Source organism: Lynx canadensis, chromosome B2 (assembly GCF_007474595.2).
Source record: "Lynx canadensis isolate LIC74 chromosome B2, mLynCan4.pri.v2, whole genome shotgun sequence".
NCBI lineage: Eukaryota > Metazoa > Chordata > Mammalia > Carnivora > Felidae > Lynx > Lynx canadensis.
The window spans coordinates 34,911,892-34,934,213 of record NC_044307.1 but is presented as its reverse complement, the minus strand read 5'-3'; the positions used below and the strand labels follow the sequence as shown (position 1 = coordinate 34,934,213).

Sequence of the window (22,322 nt, the reverse complement as noted above, 5' to 3'; positions counted from 1 at the left end):
CACTTGTAGGCTCACATACTATATCTTGGGTTAAGTAAGCATTAGAGTCAGACCTGGAGTTCTTTTCTTCAATGACAGAAGCACAGTTAAAGGACAATAATATCAATGACTTATTAAAATATCAAAACTTATTTTTGGCATGTCTTTGATTCTCTGTGAGAATTTACCATCTAAAGCTTCATCCATTGACCTAAAGTCACATATACTAGCTTTATTTCTCTTTCTTCTCAACCAATCAATCCTCTCTCTAGCTAATTTTTGCTGATCTCTCCTGAGACCATCTTTTATTAGGTAAGGATTTATTGGGAACCTACATCAGGCTACCAGAGTGAGCTGACTCCGACCCTGATACCATCTATATAACTTACCTAAATCACCTTACCTTTATGAGCCTTGGTTTCCTCGTGTATGAAATGGAAATAATAACATTAGCAGGACTCTTAGGATTAAATGAGAAAATACATGTAAAGCACTCAGCTCAGAGCCTGTCACATAGTAAGCATCAATATGTTATAATTACTGGGCACAGAAATATGATTTTGGTACTTTGACAGAGATCAAAAATAAAAAAGTAAATATAATTCCTGTGGTTAAAAAATTCGGTCTTGTAAGAGAAGACAAAATAATGGGCAGTCAGCACCCTCAAAAATAAACATTAAAACTCATTTGTTTTTGAGTCAGTACCTCAAAAATAAATAAACATTTAAAAAAAAATTTTTTTTAATTGGGGCACCTGGGTGGCTCAATTGGTTGAGCGTCTGACTTCGGCTCAGGTCATGATCTCGCGGTCCGTGAGTTCAAGCCCCGCCTCGGGCTCTGTGCTGACAGCTCAGAGCCTGGAGCCTGCTTCAGATTCTGTATCTCCCTCTTTCTCCACCCCTCCCCTGCTCGCGTCTGTCTCTCTCTCTCTCTCTCTGTCTCAAAAATAAATAAACATTAAAAAAATTTTTAATAAAGGAGGAGACATTCCATTTCCAGGAAGATGAAATCGATGTACTTTTCCCTATTCCTCCTGCTAAGTACAACTAAAAACCTTGGAACATTATACTAATAAAGCAAACATAAGAACACTCTGAAAAGTGGAGAGAAGAGGGCAAACTGACTCAGAACCACCGGACCCAAGGAACAACACAGTGATGAATTCCCTGGGTTTTCTTTTTGCCTCGTATATTTCAGACTTGGTGCTGAAGAAGCCAGAAACCCAAAATGCTAATAGGTGAAGGCAAAGAAAAATAGGAAGAGAAAAAAAAAAAAAAAGCCCTAACAGATGTCTGTTCTTTATAGCCACAGCACCAAGAAGAGGCTAGCAAGACTGAAAAGTTATTTTACATAATAACTACTATACTCCAGACAAACACCAAGAAAAAACAAAACAAAACTGTGGTATCAGCCCCCTCATACCAGCAAAGGCCAACTGAAGAGCCCAGACCATATCACTCTTACCCACCTGTAATAAGGTGCCCACCCACTCCCAACTGGGGGTTGTCAGAGAAGGCCAAATAGGGAGTCAACGCTTGCACTCCCATTGGGCAGTAATGAGACACTCTTTCCACCCTTTGCTGGGGTGGTGTCAGAGATGGCCTCATAGAGGGGACAACCCTCTCTGCTGCAGTGTCCATGGAGGCCAAGTGGGAAGAAGTAAAGACATTCCTGTCTCTTCCAGCCAGGATAATATGAGCAGAGGGCTAGTGGGGAGCCAGAACTCCCACCCCTGCCTGACAATAATGAGGAGTCCCCACTGCCTCAGCAGTCAGTGGAAACTGAGGGGAGAACCTGGGCTTCTACATCTATAGGCAGTAACAAGATGGCACCTGCCCCTTCCCCTGCCAGCACTTTGTCAAAATAATCTAGCTAAAACAGAATATTTAAATAAGATCTAGCATCTTCTAGCACAGTGCCCAAAATGTCTACGATTGAACTGAAAATTACTTGTCATATCAAGAACCAGGAAAATCTCAACTTGAACGAAAAAAGACAGTGAAAGGATGCCAATACTATGATGACAGAGATGTTAGAATCCTCTGGCAAAGATTTTAAAGCAGCCATCCTAAACATGCTTCAGTGAGCAATAATGAACATTCCTGAAACAAGTGAGAAAATAGAAACTCTCAGCAAATAAACAAAGTGTGAAGAAGCAAATGGAAATTTTAGAGCTGAGAAATACAATAACCAAAATTCAAAATGGAAAGAATGGACTCAATAGGAGGATAGAGGAGACAGAGGAAAGAATGAATGAATTCAAAGAAAGAGCAATAGAAATCATCCAACCTGAACAACCGAGAGAAAGTAGACAGGAAAAAGAAATGAACAAAACCTCAGAGGCAAGTAGGGTGATAAGGATATACCTAATATACCTAATATTGGTATCACAAGAGTCCCAGAAAGAGAGGAGAAAAAAGATGGGGCTGAATTACTTGAAGAAATAACAGCTGAAAACTCCTGAAATTCGGCAAAAGACATAATCCTACAGATTCAAAAAGCTGAGAAATTTTCAAAAACTGAATCCATAGAAATACACACTAAGACGAATCATAGTCAATATTCTGAAAACTAAAGACAATGAAAACAATCTTGTAATCAGTGAAACACTTTACCTATGGGGTAGGGGGGTGGACAACTCATATGACAGCAGATTTCTTATCCATAGAGTCCAGAAGGAAGTTGCACAATATTTTCCATTTGCTGAAGAAAAGAACTGTCAATCCAAAATCCTATACCCAGTGAAAATATCCTTCAAGAATAAAAGGGAAATCAAGACATTCTCAGATGAAGAAAAACTAAGAGAATTTGCTACCAGCAGACCTACCCTAAGAGAAAAGCTAAAGAAAGTTCTCTAAACAGAAAGGAAATGATAAAAGAAAGAATCTTGGAACCACTGAAAGGAAGAAAGAACAATGGAAAGAGTAAAAATATGGATGAATATGATAGATTTTCCTTGTCGTCCTGTGCTTTCTAAATTATGTTTGATGGTTGAGGTGAAATTACAACACTGATGTGATTCAAAATGTATATGACAGGAATATTTAAAACAATTACCACTGACCTTTGAACAACATGAGTTTGAACCACACAAGTCTGCTTATATGCAGTCTTTAAAAGATAAATATAGTGCAGTACTATAAATGTATTTTCTCTTCCTTATGATTTTCTTAACATTTCCTTTTCTCTAGCCTACTTTATTGTAATAATATAGTATGTAATACACATAACATACCAAGTATGTGTTTATCAGTTATTTATGTTATTGGTAAAGTTTCCAGTCAACAGTAGGCTAATAGGGGTTATGTTTTTGGGGGGTGCCTGGCTGGCTCAGTAGGTGGGACATATGACTCTTGATCTTGGGATTGTGAGTTCAAGCTCCATGTTGGGTGTAGAGATTACTTACAGTTAAATCTTTTTTAAAAAGGAGTTAAGGGACACCTGGGTGGCTCAGTCGGTTGAGTGTCCAACTTCAGCTCAGGTCATGATCTCATGGCTTATGAGTTCAAGCCCCACATTGGGCTCTGTGCTGACAGCTCAGAGCCTGGAGCCTGCTTCTGATTTTGTGTCTCCCTCTCTCTTGGCTCCTCCCCTGCTCATGCTCTGTCTCTCCTTCAAAAATAAATAAATATTTTTTTTTAATTTAATAAAAAAATTTAAAAAGGAGTTAAGCTTTTGGGGAATCAAAGTTACACATGGATTTTCAACTGTGTGTTTTGAGGGGAGGGTTGGTGCCCCTAACCTCTGTGGTATTCAGGATCAACTGTAGTTCTGCAAGATGCTACTATTAGGGCAAACTGAGTAAAGAGTACACCAGATCTCTCTGTACTGTTTCTTACAACTGCATGTCAAACCACACTTATCTAAAATAAAAAGTTTAAATTTAAAAAAGAAATCTGCACCAGATAATAATGTTTAACATTTAAGGCTATGTGCTAGTCACTGTTCAAAACACTTTACATTAATCATCTCATCTGATCCTTACGACTCCTTGTATGAAGGTAGGTATTACTATGACCCTATTTTAAGGGAACAAAGGTACAGAGAGGTTAAGAGAATTGCCCAAGGTCACACAGCCAGTAAGATCCCAACTGGGAATGAGACTGATGGTTGTCTACTTCCAGAATCCACACTTCAGATAATTTTAAAGTTCAAGCTAATACTACTAAAAGTGAAGTGTTTTGTGTCAAAAGAATATAAAGTACAGGAATAACCTTTAGTTGGTTGGAGTTGTCTGTGAAGGAAACAACCACACATTGAGACTTTTCTTCATTCACTGAACCTTTAGTGCTTTCTTTTTTTTTTTTTTTTAATGCTTATTTATTTATTTTGAAAGAGGGAAAGTACATGCATATGAGCTAGGGGAGGGGCAGAGAGAGAAGAGAGAGAGAACCCCAAGCAGGCTCCATGCTGTCAGGAGGGAGCCTGACTCACGGCTGGATCCCATGAACAGTGAGATCATGACCTGAGTAGAAATCAAGAGCTGGACACTCAACCAACTGAGCCACCCAGGTGCCCCTAGTACCTGCTTTCTATAAGAATAGCAGATAGGTTTCATGTCCTAGGCCAACTCTGACTGACTGACATTGGCTGCCTAGAAAATTATATTAACACAGATTCTGATGCTACATCACAGCTGAGCAAGAAAGAGTTTTATGGTTATAGATATTTGCCACTTACATGGTGGAAGGAAGAAATGGTATTAAAAATGAGCGATAATGTATTTGTATTTGTCACTATTCTCAGATTTGAGCTAAGTGTTTTACATGTCTTATGCAATGTAATTCATTCAAAACACTGCATGTTGAGTATTACTCACTTTTTATACATGGGGAAACAGGCTCAGAGAGTTTAGTTAACTTGTCCAAGCTCACACAGCTAGTGAGTGGCAGAGCCAGGATTGAAAGCCAAGGTCTTCATCCCTAGGAATCATGCTCTTTTCACCACATCTCCTGAAGAAGAGGAATTTTCCTGAGCTCTTGAAAGAGATAATGGACATGGATTGGCAGAAATGGAAAAAAAAAAATTTCTGTGCACAAGCACAGAAACAGAAATCACACAAAAGACAAGAAGCAAACTGGCCCGACCAGAGTAGTGGTGCCTACTGGGCAGTAATGACCAGAGATTCTAGAGACCCAGTGTCCAACTGACTGAAAGCTTGGAAACAAAAAGCTTTTAAAGTTAGAAGATTGGTTCTTCCAAGTTTGTTTTCTGAGGTCCCAGTGCAGTGGCAGACGAAATGCGAACAGTAGTAGGTTCAACACTTGTTTATCTTTACCCATTTTTGTCACTAGGCTCTGTAAGTTTTCTTAACCTGCCTTCTTAAGGGAATTGGAGCTCACCCTCTGTCTGTCCATCAATTTTCCTTTTTTTTTTTTAAGTTTATTTATTTATTTTGAGAGAGAGAGAAAGCACGAACGCAAGCAGGGCAGAGAGAGAGGGAGAGAGAATCTCAAGCAGGCTCCACGCGGTCAGAGCAGAGCCTGACTTGAGGCTCGATCTCATGAACCACGAGTTCATGACCTGAGCCAAAATCAAGAGCCGGATGCTTAACCAACTGAGCCACCCAGGCAGCCCTGTCCATCAGTTTTCTCATTGTTTTTTATTATAAAAAATGGGGGGTGCCTGGTTGGCTAAGTCAGTAGAGCATGCAACTCTTGATCTTAGGGTCTTGAGTTCAATCCCCATGTTGGGCATGGAGCCTACTTGAAGAAAAAAAAAAAGGTAGATTGCAAAAGTCTCAAGTAATAAAAAAAAAATGCATAAATTTTAAAGTATTGCCCCAACGTTTAATTCCATTCCCCAAAGGTAACTTCTTTTTTTTTTTGAAGTTTATTTATTTATTTTGAGAGGACAGACACACAGTGAGTGGGGGAGGGGCAGAGAGAGAGGGAGGGAGAGAGGATCCAAAGCAGGTTGTGTGCCAACGCAGAGTCCAACATGGGGCTTGAACTCACCAAATAGTGAGATCATGTTCTGAGCGGAAACCAAGAGTTGGTTTCCAGCCTAACTGACTGAGCTACCCAGGCGCCCCTAAAGATAACTTCTGATAATAGTTCGGGGTGTAACCTTTTAGATTCTTTATATATTTAGAAATACAAATATATAAGACACATATATAATTTATATATTATATATGTATAAGTACATATAAAATACTTTGTTATAACATTATATTTAATATGTAATATATGATACAATATGTTTATAACTTATTATATATAATATATACTATATATATACTATAATATAGTATTTTACATGTACATATGCATGTATAACATATAAATCATTTATTATATACACTGAACTTATAGAAACTAAATTTGTCTTCAGGATTACATATAATATAATCTATTATAATACATGTATATATAATATATTTCAGGATTACATATATACATATTTACATATGTATATACATATATACATACATATACATATATACATATATACATATACATACATACTATATGTATACATAATATATATATTATACATATATACCTATATTATAATAGATTATATTATATGTAATCCTGAAGACAAATTCAGTTTAATCATTCTTAGTAAAGACAAAAGTCGAAGGCCAAGAAGTTTGAGCTGGAGTTTTTTCAATTGTCTTTTCCTTTGTGAAAAGCCACATTCCTCACTGGGATATTAACATCTCCTTAAAGGGGCTATCAAAGCTTGCAACAAAAGGGCCTTTAAAAAGGCAAAAGCTTGTTCTGATCACTTGGTCACTGTTAACGTCACATTGATAAGGTCACTAGATTCTGGGGCAAGAACTTTAGCTTAAGTGCTCCTGAAGAAAGAAGTGTGGTCTAGTGCCTGTACAGAGCTGCTGAATCGACACCAAGGACTTCCTTGTATCTTCAATATCAGTTGATGAGAAAAAGAGAGAAGAGTTTATCCAAGGGGCCTAACTGAACTTTTTTGTTGGAAGCCCCCTGGAGAGTGCCTAATTGACGCCATTGTGGGTTGCCTCTCACTGTGGTTTTCTTTCATCTGAACCTTCTACAGCTATCAATGGGCTTGTTAGGTTTCGGCTTCATTGCCACTTACCTTCCGGAAGCGGCAATCAGCGCTTACCTGGCGGCCACGGCACTACACATTATTCTGTCCCAGCTGACTTGCATCTTCGGGATTGTGATTAGCTTCCACTCTGGTCCCATCTCCTTCTTCTATGTGAGTAATTTCTACCTTCACCCAGAGATACCAGTGCCCTCCCCTTGCCTCCAAAAGGAAGTGGACCCGGGTGGAGAGACTGCTGCATAGGGAGCAGAGTCAACACCGTCCTAGACATAATCTCAGCTCTTCTAGATTTACAGTCTGAATTAATTGCAGATGCCGGTTGGACCATGTTATATACAGTTATAATTTAACATGTTCTCAGTTCATTACCATTTTGCCCAGCCCTTTTAAACAAACACGATTTGCATTAAACTTTGGTTTTTAGAATACTGTAATCTATCATAATTCTTCCCATTACATGCCTCATAACAGACATGTATTCTAAAACATCTAAAGAACACAAAATGGCTAAGTAGTCCCTTAAAAGAATGGTGTAGGAGTCACTCTAAAGAGCATATATGGTCTAGAAAAAATAGTGAAGAATAGGCTGTAAACAGAACTCCTGGGTCCTTTTCCATTGTACTGAAACACATAAAGTGTATTCTCTCCTTATTGGGCATTATTATATTTTAATATCTCTTTTTCAACTTAAAAAAATGTATATCCTCCCATTTCCCTTCACTGTGCTAGTAATGCTCATAACGACCTTTGTGCCTAAGGATTTCTTTTTGAACTAATCTTGAGGGAGTGTCACCTTCTAGATTTAGGCAATTCTCATACCCCTTTCTAAGCCTCTGTAATTTTGTTTTCTTTCAGAACATAGTTAACTACTGTGTAACTCTCCCAAAAGCTAATTCTACCAGCATCCTACTATTTCTAACTGCTGTTGTAGCCCTGAGAAGCAACAAATGTATCAGAATGTCCTTCAATCAGTATCCCATCGAGTTTCCCATGGAAGTTTTTCTGGTAGGTGTTTTGATGCCCCCAATTCACGGTTTAGATCATTTAAAATGCCTACTTTCTAAAAAAATTTTTTTAATTAAAAGCAAGCAACCTAGGAAGGGAGAGATCAGAGGATACTATAAAAATGATGTTAATGGGGCGCCTGGGTGGCGCAGTCGGTTAAGCGTCCGACTTCAGCCAGGTCACGATCTCGCGGTCTGTGAGTTCGAGCCCCGCGTCGGGCTCTGGGCTGATGGCTCAGAGCCTGGAGCCTGTTTCCTATTCTGTGTCTCCCTCTCTCTCTGCCCCTCGCCCGTTCATGCTCTGTCTCTCTCTGTCCCAAAAATAAATAAACGTTGAAAAAAAAATTTTTTTTTTAAAAAAAAAATAAAAAAAAAATGATGTTAAAAAACATATGTTAAATTGTGACAAAGCAGAATATATTTAATTTTAAGTACTAGCTTTTATTTGTATTTTTATTTTTCAATAAATTTCTTATTTTTTAAGTTGATTTACTTATTTTGAGAGAGAGTGTGTGTGTGCAAAAGCAGGGGAGGGACAGAGAGAGAGGGAGACAGAGAATCCCAAGTGGGCTCTACACTGACAGCAATGCCCTGTGTGGGTCTTGAACCCACAAACCATGAGATCATGATCTGAGCCAAAATCAAGAGTTGGATGCTTAGTGACTGAGCCACCCAGGTGCCCCAAACATGCTTATTTTTAAAGTATTTTTCTCCATTGCTTCTTTTTCATACTATTTCATAAGTAGTTTTTTTTTCCTTATGAAAGCACTCCAGGCTCATTTTAGCAATTTTGAAAAACATAAGAAAAAAAATAGAAGAAAAGAAAGTCCTGTGGCTGCACCTCCCGAAATCAACTACAGTTAATAATTTGGGGTTTTCATTTATTCACTGTTTTCCTTCTTTCAAATATATGACAGGCTTATGCTCAGTGTTGGTGAATTTCCATCTTCTTCTATGTAGAATTTTGTTTCTATTTTACTTTTTTTTATTTTTTAAGTAATCTCTATCCCTAGTGTGGGGCTCAAACTCACAACCTTGAGATCAAGAGTCACATATTCCGCTGATTGAGCAAGCCCATGCCCTTGTTTCTTATGTATGTATGTATGTATGTATGTTTATTTATTGGGACACCTGGGTGGCTCAGTCAGTTAAGCATCTGACTCTTGATTTCAGCTCAGGTCATGATCTTACGGTTCGTGAGTTCGAGCCCCGTATCAGGCTCTGTGCTGGCAGTGCAGAGCCTGCTTGGGATTCTCCCTCTCTCCCTCTGTCTCTGTGCCTCCCCTACTTGTGTTCTCTCTCTCTCAAAATAAATAAATACACTTAAAAAAGTAAATACTTATTTTTGAGAGAGAATGCACGGGCTGGGGAGAGGCAGAGTGAGGGAGAGAGGGGAGAGGGGCAGAGAGAGGGGGACAGAGGATCTGAAGTGAGCCCTATGCTGACAGCAGAGGGCTTGAACCCACGTACGGAAAGATTATGACCTGAACTGAAGTCAGATGCTCAACCAACTAAGCCACCCAGGCACCCCTGTTTCTAGTTTAATAGTGTTGTGATCATTCTGTTATTCAGCCTCCTTTAATCCTCACTATGCTACAGTAGAGAAATTGAGGGAGATGAGATGTCAAATGGATTGCCTAGTCCGTGTCACTAGTAAGTGGCAGAGCTGGGGCTCACCACTATCTAATAGCAATATTTCTTCTTTCTTTTAAATTGTTTTTTTAATGTTTATTTTTGAGAGAGAGAAAGAGACAGAGCATGAGCAGGGGAGGGGCAGAGAGACAGGGAGACACAGAACCCGAAGCAGGCTCCAGGCTCTGAGCTGTCAGCACAGAGCCTGACGTGGAGCTTGAACTCATGAACTGCGACATCAAGACCTGAGCTGAAGCTGGACGCTTAATCGACTGAGCCACCCAGGCGCCCCTCTTCTTTCTTTTAAAAAAAGTCCACTGATAAAATTAATCTTTTGCAGTTATAATTAACATTTTTACAATGATAAAGACATTTTCATAAATAAAGCTCAGGTTTTTAAAGTCAGCATTTCTCATATTAGGATCACTGAGTGCTTGGGTGTCCATGAGAATTAATTCCTCCTTAAGAAGTGTCCTGTTGCAGAGATCCCAAAAGTTCACCAAACGTCCATGTATGCCCGTCTATTTCCCAGGTGCCCCGTAGTTAGGCAGAACCATGTGACTTTGGGGCCAAAGCATAGGAGAAAGGGTGTGAGTCCCCATGTTCTTTCTTTCCCTGGTGTGATAATCATAGGACTGTATGTTAAAATAATATAGTCCCCCAGGTGGAATTAGCCTGGATCCCTGAGGCACTATTTGCAAAGAGGTTGCCCTGGAGAGACACTGACCCACAACACTCTGTGAGGACAAAAAAATAACACTAAGATCTCATGGTTTGTATGTTACCACAGCATAACCTATTCTATACTAAACATTCCAGGTCTATACTCTGCATGATTGAAAGAGGATGGGAATTGCTTTGGAAATTGAGACCAAGCTCTATCTCATAACTGTCATCTACTGCTTGGAGACGTGCATATTCTTCCTTCCTTGGAATAGTTGAAAAGCTATTAATTCACAAAGTCCAGAAACGGAAAGACTACTTTTGTAGGAGACTTTCCCAATCACTGTGCATAAATAATGGTGCCCTAGAGCCCAGGGGACAATGTGCACGTGGAATATGAGGAGCAGGGTCACAGGCAACCTCTCCTTTTCACGGAACCCAGCTCAGCTCTGGCACCCTTGAGCAAATATTCCCAGTACCTCAGCTGAGGCTTTGGAGTCACCAGCAGATGGCATCTGTGACGCAGATATCAGTCCTCTCTCTCTCTCGCTCTCTCTCTCTCTCTCTCTCTCTCTCTTGAATTTCAGCTTTATTGAGGTATAACTGACATCTAAAGTGGTAAGAGATTTAAAGTGTACATCGTGGTGATCGCACGTGCATATATATTGTGAAAGGATTCACCCATCTAGTTAATGGACACTTCCATCACCTCACGTATTTATCTTGCGTGTGTGTGCATCTGTGCTGAGAGAACATTTACGTTCGACTCTTAGCCAATTTGTTTTTTTAAAGTTTATTTATTTTGAGAGAGAGAGAGAGAGAGAGAGAGAGAATCCCAAGCAGGCTCCACACTTTGATGTGGGGCTCGCACCCCCGAACCTCTCGAGATCGTGACCTGAACGTTTAACTGACTGAGCCACTCAGGTGCCCCCCTACTCTTAGCAAATTTCAATTATACAGTGCAATGTTAGCAACTATAGTCACCATACTTCCCACTAGATCCTCAGACCTTATTCATCTTAAACCTGAATGTTTCTACGCTTTTATCAAACTTTCCCCATTTCCCCCACCCACAGCTCCTGGCAACCACTTTTCTACTTTCTGTTTCTATGAGTGTGGCTGTTTTGTTTTTGTTTTTACTTATTTATTTTTTAAATGTGTATTTATTCTTTTTTTTTTTTCAACGTTTATTTATTTTTGGGACAGAGAGAGACAGAGCATGAACGGGGGAGGGGCAGAGAGAGAGAGGGAGACACAGAATCGGAAACAGGCTCCAGGCCCCGAGCCATCAGCCCAGAGCCCGACGCGGGGCTCGAACTCACGGACCGCGAGATCGCGACCTGGCTGAAGTCGGCCGCCCAACCGACTGCGCCACCCAGGCGCCCCAAATGTGTATTTATTCTTGAGAAAGCCCAAGTGGGGGAGGGACAGAGAGCGAGGGGGACAGAGGATCCAAAGCTGGCTCTGCACTGACAGGCAGCAAGCTCGATACGGGGCTCGAACTCACGAACTGTGAGATCATGACCTGAGCCAAAGTCAGACGCTTAACCAACTGAGCCACCCAAGCGCCCTGTTTTTGTTTTTAGATTGCACATATAAGGGATACCATACAGTATTTGTCTTTCTCTGTCTGGCTTATTTCATTTAGCATAATACCCTCCAGGTTCATCCATGTTGTCACAAATCAAACCCCTCTCTCTCTTTTTTTTTTATCTTAGAGAGAGTGTGATTGCGGAGGGGGTCAGTGGGAGAGAGAGAGAGAGAGATTGAGAATTTTAAACAGGCTCCACGCTCAGCGTGGAGCCCAACGCAGGGCTTGATCCCACCACCCTGGGATCATGACCTGAGCTAAAATCAAGAATCGGATGCTCAACTGACTGAGCCACCCAGGTGCCCCAAATCAACCCTCTCTTGAGAGACAGCAACAGCAGGAATCATAGTGACATTCCTTCAAGCAACCTCAAAGGCAATGAATGTTAAGTTATGAGGAAAGGCAATGAGTATAGAGGGTGCTGTGGTTGACTATGGCTGACAGATTAGTTTGTGAGACATTCCTTTGGGAAACGCTGTAAATAATTAGGATGCACCATGGAGTCAGGTGGGGGAGGAAACTGAGGTCCAGCAGTAAAAGTCAGTGGAGACTTAGAATTGTTGCAGTTGAGGGGCGCCTGGGTGGCTCAGTCAGTTAAGCGGCTGACTTCGGCTCAGGTCATGATCTCGCGGTCCATGGGTTCGAGCCCCGCGTCGGACTCTGTGCTGACAGCTCGGAGCCTGGAGCCTGTTTCAGATTCTGTGCCTCCCTCTTTCTCTGCCCCTCCCCCGTTCATGCTCTGTCTCTCTCTGTCTCAAAAATAAATAAACGTTTAAAAAAAATTAAAAAAAAAATTAAAAAAAAAAAGAATTGTTGCAGTTGAGACATTAAACTTTTTTGTGACCTACTTTATACTCAAAGGTTACCAAAGCCTGCAATGCATTCCGTATACTTATGTCAAGTCAAGTGATTGGGAACACTTTCTGCCAAGGAGCAAGGGTTAGAGATATCGTTTCGAACTGGGGAAAGACCTCCATGTTTCCCCTGGCAGTGAAGAAAATGGGAGAGGGAGGGTGAGAGCTGTTCTGCCTGAGGGTATAAAAAGCTTCTTACAGCACCCACCAAGACACTACTGTCTGGATGTGGCTGGAGGAAAAACACCCACCAGTCTGTCCTTAGCACAGTAGCGTCAAACAGTAAGGGAAAGTTTCAAGGCAATATCTGGGACCCAGGTAGAATACACTGATAAATAATTCAAGAATCCTATAGCTATAAGAGATGATGCATATTTTAGGTTCATAATTTACATATATGTACATGTGTGTGTATTTGTGGATGTGTTTATGTAAGTTGTACGGCAAACACCAAGAAAGCATCAAAATAGCTGTCTTGGGGTGATTTGTTTCTGCTTTTTAATTTTTCGTATTTTCTCTGTGTTCCTTTATAAGCCAATACCACCTTACAGCGGAAATAAAAGAGTTCCTTGGCCAGTGTGTACACTTCCTGTCCCTTAACTAGGTAGAGAACAAAACTCTTCTCTGACTCAGGCTATGATCCAGATTCTTCTTTCCATTCCGATCTGTAGGGTTCCCCGGTGTTTTCATCAGATCACAGCATCACAGGCAAACCAGTTGCGATCCTGCTTGCTGTCTGGTTGAACTCGCAGAGCAGATTTGTGTGTTGGTAGGGAAAATGGGGTACAGCAGCTCCATATTTATTATTCTAAGACCTGGGCGTTGAGTTCTGCCGTCACCGGCTTGATTTGCTTTGGTGTGAGGTCTCTATAAGGTGTCACAGCTGCTGGGTTGTCTATTTTCCTGCTTGTTGAAATCGAAGGGAGACTTGCCATTTTAGGAGGAAATGAAAGGGGGATTAAAAAAAAAAAAAAGGCAAGTAATTGCTTTGCTGAAGACTTTTTCTTTGTGCTGTCAAACGCTGCTCCATTATTTATTATTAAGGGTTAGTGGGTTAGTCAGTAATGATTCTCAGTATACCTCAACAATCCCCCAACGGATTCTTTATATTGACACAGAGTACCTAGATCTAAAAACTTTTACACCTGAGGCCTTTGTGTAGCTATTACCTGAAAACATGTTTATATTGGGTCCAGATGTTTAGGGTTGGTGAGGACATCCATTTGTTCCCATTGTTATGTCAGAGACCAAGGCTGAATTTGCTTTTCATTCTGGCTACAGTGCTAACAAGAGGTTCGGGAACCAAGAGCCAGAGAGGATTTCGGCCATGCCCGCTCCACGGACCTGGCCCCACCTCTCTCTCCAACCTTCATGTGTGGGGAGTGCCACATATCTCATTCCCTGTCTTGCCAGAGGCTATAAGCTCTACTCCTAGAAGCAAAACATAGTATCTAGATGATCATATGCATTTTTTTTTAACCCCTACAGATTCTTGGCTTCACTGCGTTTGCAAACAAGATAAGCATAGCCACAGAAACCAGCAGGATGCTCATCGATATGATTCCTTATAGGTCAGTAACTCCACTTTTCAGGATTACTTTTCCCTCTGTGTTAACCTTCGCTTAGCCTCTGACCGGACAGCCTGATTGATGGTCTCCACTAGCAGTCAAATTTGGGTAATGGGCTCAAATTCATTTTAGAATACAGAAGCTCATGAAGGAGGATGGGCTAAGACAACCCTGTGTTTTGTCTTTGCTCAGCCTCTTAACTCTCATAGTTGAGCCAGTCTCCTTACACAAGGAAACTGTTGGATGTGCTGGAAACCAGAGAGATTCACGAGGTTTTTCCCGCAGTACATCATGAGCCTTCTCAACCTTGTACCTATCTAACTAACCCTCAAGGATGGAACAAGAGATGCCTCTTTTCCTGGCCTCTCTCCTGGAGCTCAGTGCTCAGGAGATGAGTGTTCCTTTCTGTCTTCACCCACTTAGACTGAATCGGGGTCCTTAAACATTTTCTTACTCGGTGTAGGAAGCTATCTTCCAGTAGTCTGGCATATGCAGTTCTTAAGGACTTGCGATTAATTTACATTATAATTCTTACCGGTGACTATGGGTCACTCTTGCTTCTGTTAAGAAAGTTTAATTTCCGTAACCTTGATCAGACGCGAGCGCTGGATCCTAACCACTCGACCAACAGGGAACACCTCGTAACCTTGATCGGATGAATCACTTTGGCTAAGGAAGGCGATACACTGCAGTTTCTCCACCCACAGGCAGGCTCTGGAAGAGCATTGTTCATTTCCTAAGGCTGTTCCGTGAGGAATACTGCAGAGTCCGCGATTCTGGCAGACTCCAGGATAACACACCGTAGGCTACTTTGATGAAAGCAGATTGGATTAGTCTCATGTCCTACCAGTTAGTTCTCCGTGAAATCTGATGATGACTAAGCCACTTGAAATTCTGTTCAATTAAAAAAAAAATGTGAGCAGACCACCGAGACACCAGGAAGTGCAATGGTAAATAAGACTGAAAAAAATAACAATAACAACAATAAGACCGATGTTTTGCATAATTATTTTATTTCATTTGCACCTCACAGTAGTACTCCTTTTTATGGCTGAGGAAACTAAGGCTTACCAAATTTAAATTACTTGTCCATGATCACACAGTCGGTCAAGGGCAGAGCTACTTTTGAACCCATTTCTCTTTAATTCCAAAATTTATGATTATAATCACTCTATCATACACACTCAGTATGCTTCTGTTATTGATGACTTAACAACCACACAGTCAACTTTTGCTTATGTTTTATCCTAAGATTCAGAGTATAGATAGACAAGTGAGCATTTCAAAATGTAATTTTAGGTATTGCTTTGAACTTCCCTTTTTTTTAATTGTAATGTATAACCATTAGTTAGTATATAGTGCAACAATGATTTCAGGAATAGATTCCTTAGTGCCCCTTACCCATTTAGCCCATCCCCCTCCCACAACCCCTCCAGCAACCCTCAGTTTGTTCTCCATATTTATGAGTCTCTTCTGTTTTGTCCCCCTCCCTGTGTTATATTATTTTTGTTTCCCTTCCCCTATGTTATCTGTTTTGTCTCTTAAAGTCTTCATATGAGTGAATTAATATGGTTTGTGTCTTTCTCTGACTAATGTCACTTAACATAATACCCTCCAGTTCCATCCACATAGTTGCAAATGGCAAGATTGCATTCTTTTTGATTGCTGAGTAATACTCCATTGTATATATATACCACATCTTCTTTATCCATTCATCCATTGATGGACATTTGGGCTCTTTCCATACTTTGGCTACTGTTGATAGCGCTGCTATAAACATGGGGGTGCATGTGTCCCTTCTAAACAGCACACCTGTATCCCGTGGATAAATGCCTAGTGGTGCAATTGCTGGGTCGTAGGGTAGTTCTATTTTTAGTTTTCTGAGGAACCTCCATACTGTTTTCCAGAGTAGCTACACCAGCTTGCATTCCCATAAACTTCCCTTTTTATTATATATTTATCCAAAGTTGCTAAAGATTAGAAAAATTGAACAATTTAAGTTAGTTCTTTCTGTGTCCGTGTCCCCTTTTAACCTAAGCTAAGAAAGAATTAAATGTGAGAGAACATCAAAAAGGAAAAAACATAAATATTTAAGGTTTACTAACATAGATTTAGTCAATAGATTTCATTTACTGTATACTTCTTTGGGACAGCCACAGTATATATTTTTTTAAGTTTATTTATTTATTTTGAAGGGGGGGGGCAGAGAGAAGGAGAGAGAGAATTCCAAGCAGGCTCTGCACTGTCAGCGCAGAGGGGCTAGAACTCACAAACCGTGAGATCATGACCTGAGTTGAAATCAAGAGTCAGATGCTTAACCGACTGAGCCACCCAGGTGCTCCTGGGACAGCCACATTCTTTTTTTTTTTTTTTTGGGGGGTGGGGGGGAACAGCCACATTCTTAACTAACTTCTTAAAAGAACAAAAAGGGGAAATTTAACAAAAGGTTAAATATCTAAGTGCCTTTGAGTATTTAGTTATATTTCTAACTAGCTCATTACCTGGAAAACACCCAGGTGCTTGTAAGTTATAAGTATACAATAAATAGGAAACTAACATAGACATAGTTAAATGGCGAAGGAAAAGATATTCAAAAATAGGAATTTAGATTCCTGTACATAATAATGGTATGAAATAGGAAAACAGGAGGAGATAGTGCTTTGAGTACTTTAAGTGATGCTTCCTACTTTAAGGAAAATGAAATTAAAAATGCATAAACTAATAAATTTTAATTAGATAAAGGATTAAAAATACATCACAAAATTTATTTTAAAATAATTTTTCCAAGTGGTATGTAATACATTGCTCATTTTACTGAATTTAGATTTTACACAAAACTTTAGAAGTCAATTTTGAGTCATAAAACTGTGTCTTGGTGAAATGATAAAAATAATCAAAAGAATAAACATTTCAAATAGTAAATCTCATCTAAAACACTTAGAAGATTTTTTTTTTTTTTACTTAGAAAATAAACCTAGAGGTATAGAAACCAAAGCATATTTGTGCTTCCAAACTCAGTTTAAAGGATTATTCTAAGAATCTATGGGAAAATAACACTGGCCCCCAAATCATGAAAATTTCTTTTCCTTTTTTTAGTCTGTTAATGTCATGATTGATTTTTGAATGTTAAACCAACATTTCATCCTTAGGTAAACCTCACTTGGTAATCGTGTATTATCATTTTATATATTGATTCACAAAGATGTTAAGAATTTTTGCATTCATGTATATGAAGAATATTGTCCTGAGAGTTTCTTTTCTTGTAATATCTGCATCTGGCTTTAGTATCAGAGTATTGTAGACATCATAAAAGGAATTGGGATGTATTCTCTTGTCTTTAATTTCTGGAAGAGTTTCCATAGAATTGGCATTATTTATTTCTAAAATATTTGGTAGAATTCATCAGTGAAAATATTTAGGCCTGCCTGGAGTTTTCATTGTGGGTAGGTTCTTAACCAAAAATTTAATTTTTTTTCTACAAATTTAATTTTTTAATAGTCTATTAAGTACAATTATTATTAAATTACATAAGCATTGTCTATAATTCAGGTTATCTATTTCTTCTTGAGAGTACTGTTAGTTTTTGTGACCCACAGAATTTTTTTTAATGTTTATTTATTTATGTATTTTGAGACAGAGAGAGAGCATGAGCCTGTATGAGCAAGGGAGGGTCAGAGAGAGAGGGAGAGAGAGAATCCTAAGCAGCCTGCCTGCTGTCAGCACAGAGCCCAGTGAGGGGTTTGATCTCACAAACCATGAGATCATGACCTGAGCTGAAATCAAGAGTCAGATGCTTAACAGACTGAGCCACCCAGGCTCCCTGGTGATTGAACAAATTTGCCCATTTAATCTAAGTTGTCAAATATATTGGTAAAAAGTTATTTATGTCCTCTTACTATCTTGTTTTAGTAAACAGCATTATTAATATATAATTTATATACCATAAAACTCACCATTTTAAAGTGTACACTTTTGTGGATTTTAGTATATGCTCAAAGTGGTACAACCATCATCACCATCTAATTTCAAAATATTTTATCACCCCCAAAAAGAAACCCTGTCCCATTTGTCCCTCTCCTTAGCCCTTGGCTACTACTTTATCTACTTTTTTTTTCTTTTATTTTAAGTAAACTCCACACCACACGTGGGACTTGAACTCACAACCCCAAATTCAAGAGTCACATGTTCTACCTACTGAGCCAGCCAGGTGCCACTCAATCTATTTTCTACCTCTAAGGATTTGCCTATTCTGGAATCATAAAATATGTGGCCTTTTGACTCTGGCCTCCTTCACTGAGCATAATGTTTTCAAGATCCATCCATATTGTACCATGGATCATTCCTACTTATGGCTGAACAGTATACTTATGGTATATATGGATATACCACATTTTGTTAATCAGTTCATCAGTTGATGGACATTGCAGTTATTTCCAGCTTTTGGTTATTATGAATAGTGCTCCTATGAACATTCAGGTGCCAAGTTTTTCTTTGAGTACCTGTTTTCTTTCCTTTTGAGGATATACCTAGGAGTAGATTTGCTGAGTCATATGGTAACTCTATGTTGAACTTGTTGAGGAGTTGCCAAACTACTCTCCACACTGCACCATTTACTTCCCTGCCAATAATGCACAAAGGTTCCAATTTGCTCCTTCTGGTCACAAAGGTGCAGACAACAAGGTGAGCAGTCATTGTTGTTGCACCTCACTCCCATTGTTTCAAGTCCCTCCCCCTCTGGCAAAAGTGACTTCCAAGGGATTTAAAGGACTGGCACCCCATTTTTTCTTCTTCATTTTTTTCTTTTTCTCCCCTTTTGGAAGTCATACATTAAAGATTAGGACATTAAAAAATACCTGCACTTAGAGGGAAAATTAGAAAATAACCACACATGCCTGGAGAAAGGAACAGGCTCAGAAAAGACCTGAGAAAACCTTAAGTTTAACGTTTTCTTCAACTGAAGTCCTTGACACAAAAACAGCCAACAACAACAATAACAAAAAACAACAAACCCTAGGAACGGGGAGAATCTGATTTCCAGAGGTACTACATTATTAGATTCAAATATCCAATGTTCAACAAAAATGTCAAGGCAGATAAAGGAACAGGAAGTATGGCTCATTAAAATGAAAACAACAACAACAGAAATTGTCCTGAAAAAGACTTGATGGCAGATCTACCAGACAAAGACTTGAAAGAAATTGTCTTAAAGATACTTAAAGAACTAAAGGAAAATGTAGAGAAAGTAAACAATGTATGAACAAAATGGAAATATCAAAAAAGAAATAGCAAACTTAAAAGAAACCAAAAAGAAGTTATGGGGCTTAGAAGCACAATAACTGAAAGGAAAAATTCACTAGAGAGATTCAAAAGCAGATTTGAACAGTCAGAAGGAAGAATCAGTGAACTTGAGGATAAGATAATGGAAATTATTGAGTCTGAGGAACAGAAGGAAAAAAGATTAGAGAAAAATGAACAGAATTTTAGGGACTTATGGGACACCATCAAGCAGAGCAACACACACTCAGTGGGAGACTCAGAAGGAGAAGAGAGAAAGAAAGGGATGAGAACAACATTTGAAGAAATAATGGCTGAAAACTTCCCAAACTTGATTTAAAAACATGAGTGTAAACGTGTAACTCTAACAAATTCCTAGTAAGAGAAACTCAAAGAGACCCATACCTAGATATATAATCAAACTTCAAAAGACAAAGAGAATCTTGAAAAGGAAAAGAGAAGTGACTCATACATAAGGGCTTATCAATAAAGTAATGAGAGACTTCTCATCAGAAACTCTGGAGGCCAGAATGCAGTGGGCCAACGAAGTGCTAAAAGAAAAAAAAAAAAAAAAACAAAAAAAAAACCATCAACCAAGAATCCTATATCCAGCAAAATTTTCCTTCAAAAGTAAAGAAGTTAAATCATTCTCAGATAAATAAAAGCTAAGCGAGTTTATTACCACTGGACCTGCCTTGGAAGATATACTCAAGGGAGTTCTGCAGGGTAAAATGAAAGGATAATTTACAGTAACTTAAAGCTGTATGGAGAAATAAAGGTCTCACTATAGGTAAATATTGGAAAATTATAAAAGCTAGTATTATTAACAATGGTTTGTAATTCAACATTTTATTTTTTACATAATTTAAGAGACCAGTGCATTTAAAAAAAATCACTAGTTTATGTTTTGAGGTATACAGTGTATAAAGGTATAATTTTGTGACATCAGTAACAGAAAAGGGTATGAATAGAGCTGTAAAGGAGCAGAGTTTTTGTACGTTATTGAAGCTAAGCTGGTGTAAATTCAAACTAGAGTGTTATAACTTTAGGATGTTAAATGTAACCCCCATGGTGGCCACAAAGAAAATAGTTATGGAATATATACAAAAGGAAATTAGAAAGGAATTTAAACATTTCACTACAAAAAAATCAACTAAACACAAAAGAAGATAATAATGCAGGAAATGAAGGACATATAAAACTATAAGACATATAGAAAACAAATAGCAAAATAACAGAAGTCCCTTCATATCAGTAATTACTTTAAATGTAAATGGATTAAACTCTCCAGTCAAAAGAGAGATTGGAAGATTGGATAAAACACATCATCCAACTATATGCTATCTGTAAGAGACTCATTTTAGGGGCACCTGGGTGGCTCAGTCAGTTAAGCGTCTGACTCTTGATTTCAGCTCAGGTCATGATCTTACAGTTGGTGGGTTCAAGCCCTGTGTCAGGCTCTCCACTGACAGCACAGAGCCTGCTTGGGATTCTCTCTCTCCCCTCTCTCTCTGCTCCTCCCTTGCTCTCTCTCTTGCTTTCTCTCTCTCTCTCAAAATAAATAAATAAACATTAAAAAAAAAGAGAGAGAAGTGCTTTAGATCCACAGACACAAATAGATTAAAAGTGAAAGAATGAGAAAAGATATGGTAACCAAAAGAGAACAGAAGTGGGTATACAAATATAAGACAAAGCAGGCTTTAAGTTTAAAAAGTTTACAAGAGACAAAGAAGGACATTATATGTTATAAACAAACCAATTATTTGTATGCTATAAATAATCCAATAATTATTAAGCAGTTATGAACATTTACACACCTAATGACAAACGGTCAAAATACATGAAGCAAAAAAGGACAGAATTGAAGGAAGAAATAGACAGTTCTACAACAACAGTTGGTGACTTCAATACCCCACTCTCAGTAATAGAACACCCCGGCAGAAGATAAGTAAGGAGACAGGTCCTAACCAACACATAATAGACCAATCAGCTCTAACAGACATACACAGAACATTGTACTGAACAACAGCATACATATTCTTCTCAAGTGCACATGGGCTACTTTCCAGGATAGACCACACATTAGGTCACAGATTAAGTCTCAATAGATTTAAAAATTAAAAAAAAAAATTTTTTAATGTTTTATTTTTGAGAGAGAGGGAGAGAGAGAGAGAGCGAGCGAGCATGAATGGGGGAGGGGCAGAGAGAAAGGGAGACATAGAATCCAAAGCAGGCTCCAGGCTGTCAGCATAGAGCCTGACGCGGGGCTTGAACCCATGAACCGCAAGATCATGACCTGAACCGAAGTTGGACAATTAACTGACTGAGCCACCCAGGTGCCCCTAAAAAAATTTTTTTAAAGATTTTATTATTAAGCAATCTCTATCTATACCCAATGTGGGGCTTGAACTCACAACCTGGGGATCAAGAATCACATGCTCCATTGACTGAGCCAGCCAGGGGCCCTAAGTCTCAATAGATTATAAAAGATAGATATTGTACAAAGTATTTTCTCTGACCATGATGAGATGAAGTTAGAAATCAATAACAAAAGTAAAACATGAAAATTCACAAATTTGTGGAAATTAACACACTCTTAATCAATAGATCAATGAAGTCACAGGAGAAGTTAGAAAATACAGAGATACATGGAAACAAAAACACAACATACCACAACATACAATACACAAAAAACAGTGCCAAGGGGTAAATTTATAGCCAT

General features: G+C 39.0%; 1 protein-coding gene across 1 annotated transcript in view; it reads left to right on the top strand.

Moving 5' to 3' along the window:
• SLC26A8 (solute carrier family 26 member 8) overlaps positions 1–22,322 on the top strand; it is an 85,393-nt gene that overhangs the window by 33,108 nt on the left and 29,963 nt on the right. The window contains exons 6-8 of the mRNA XM_030315358.1: positions 7,003–7,167; positions 7,870–8,019; positions 14,247–14,329. Coding sequence (XP_030171218.1) covers positions 7,003–7,167; positions 7,870–8,019; positions 14,247–14,329 — 398 coding nt within the window. The remainder of the gene's footprint in view (positions 1–7,002; positions 7,168–7,869; positions 8,020–14,246; positions 14,330–22,322) is intronic.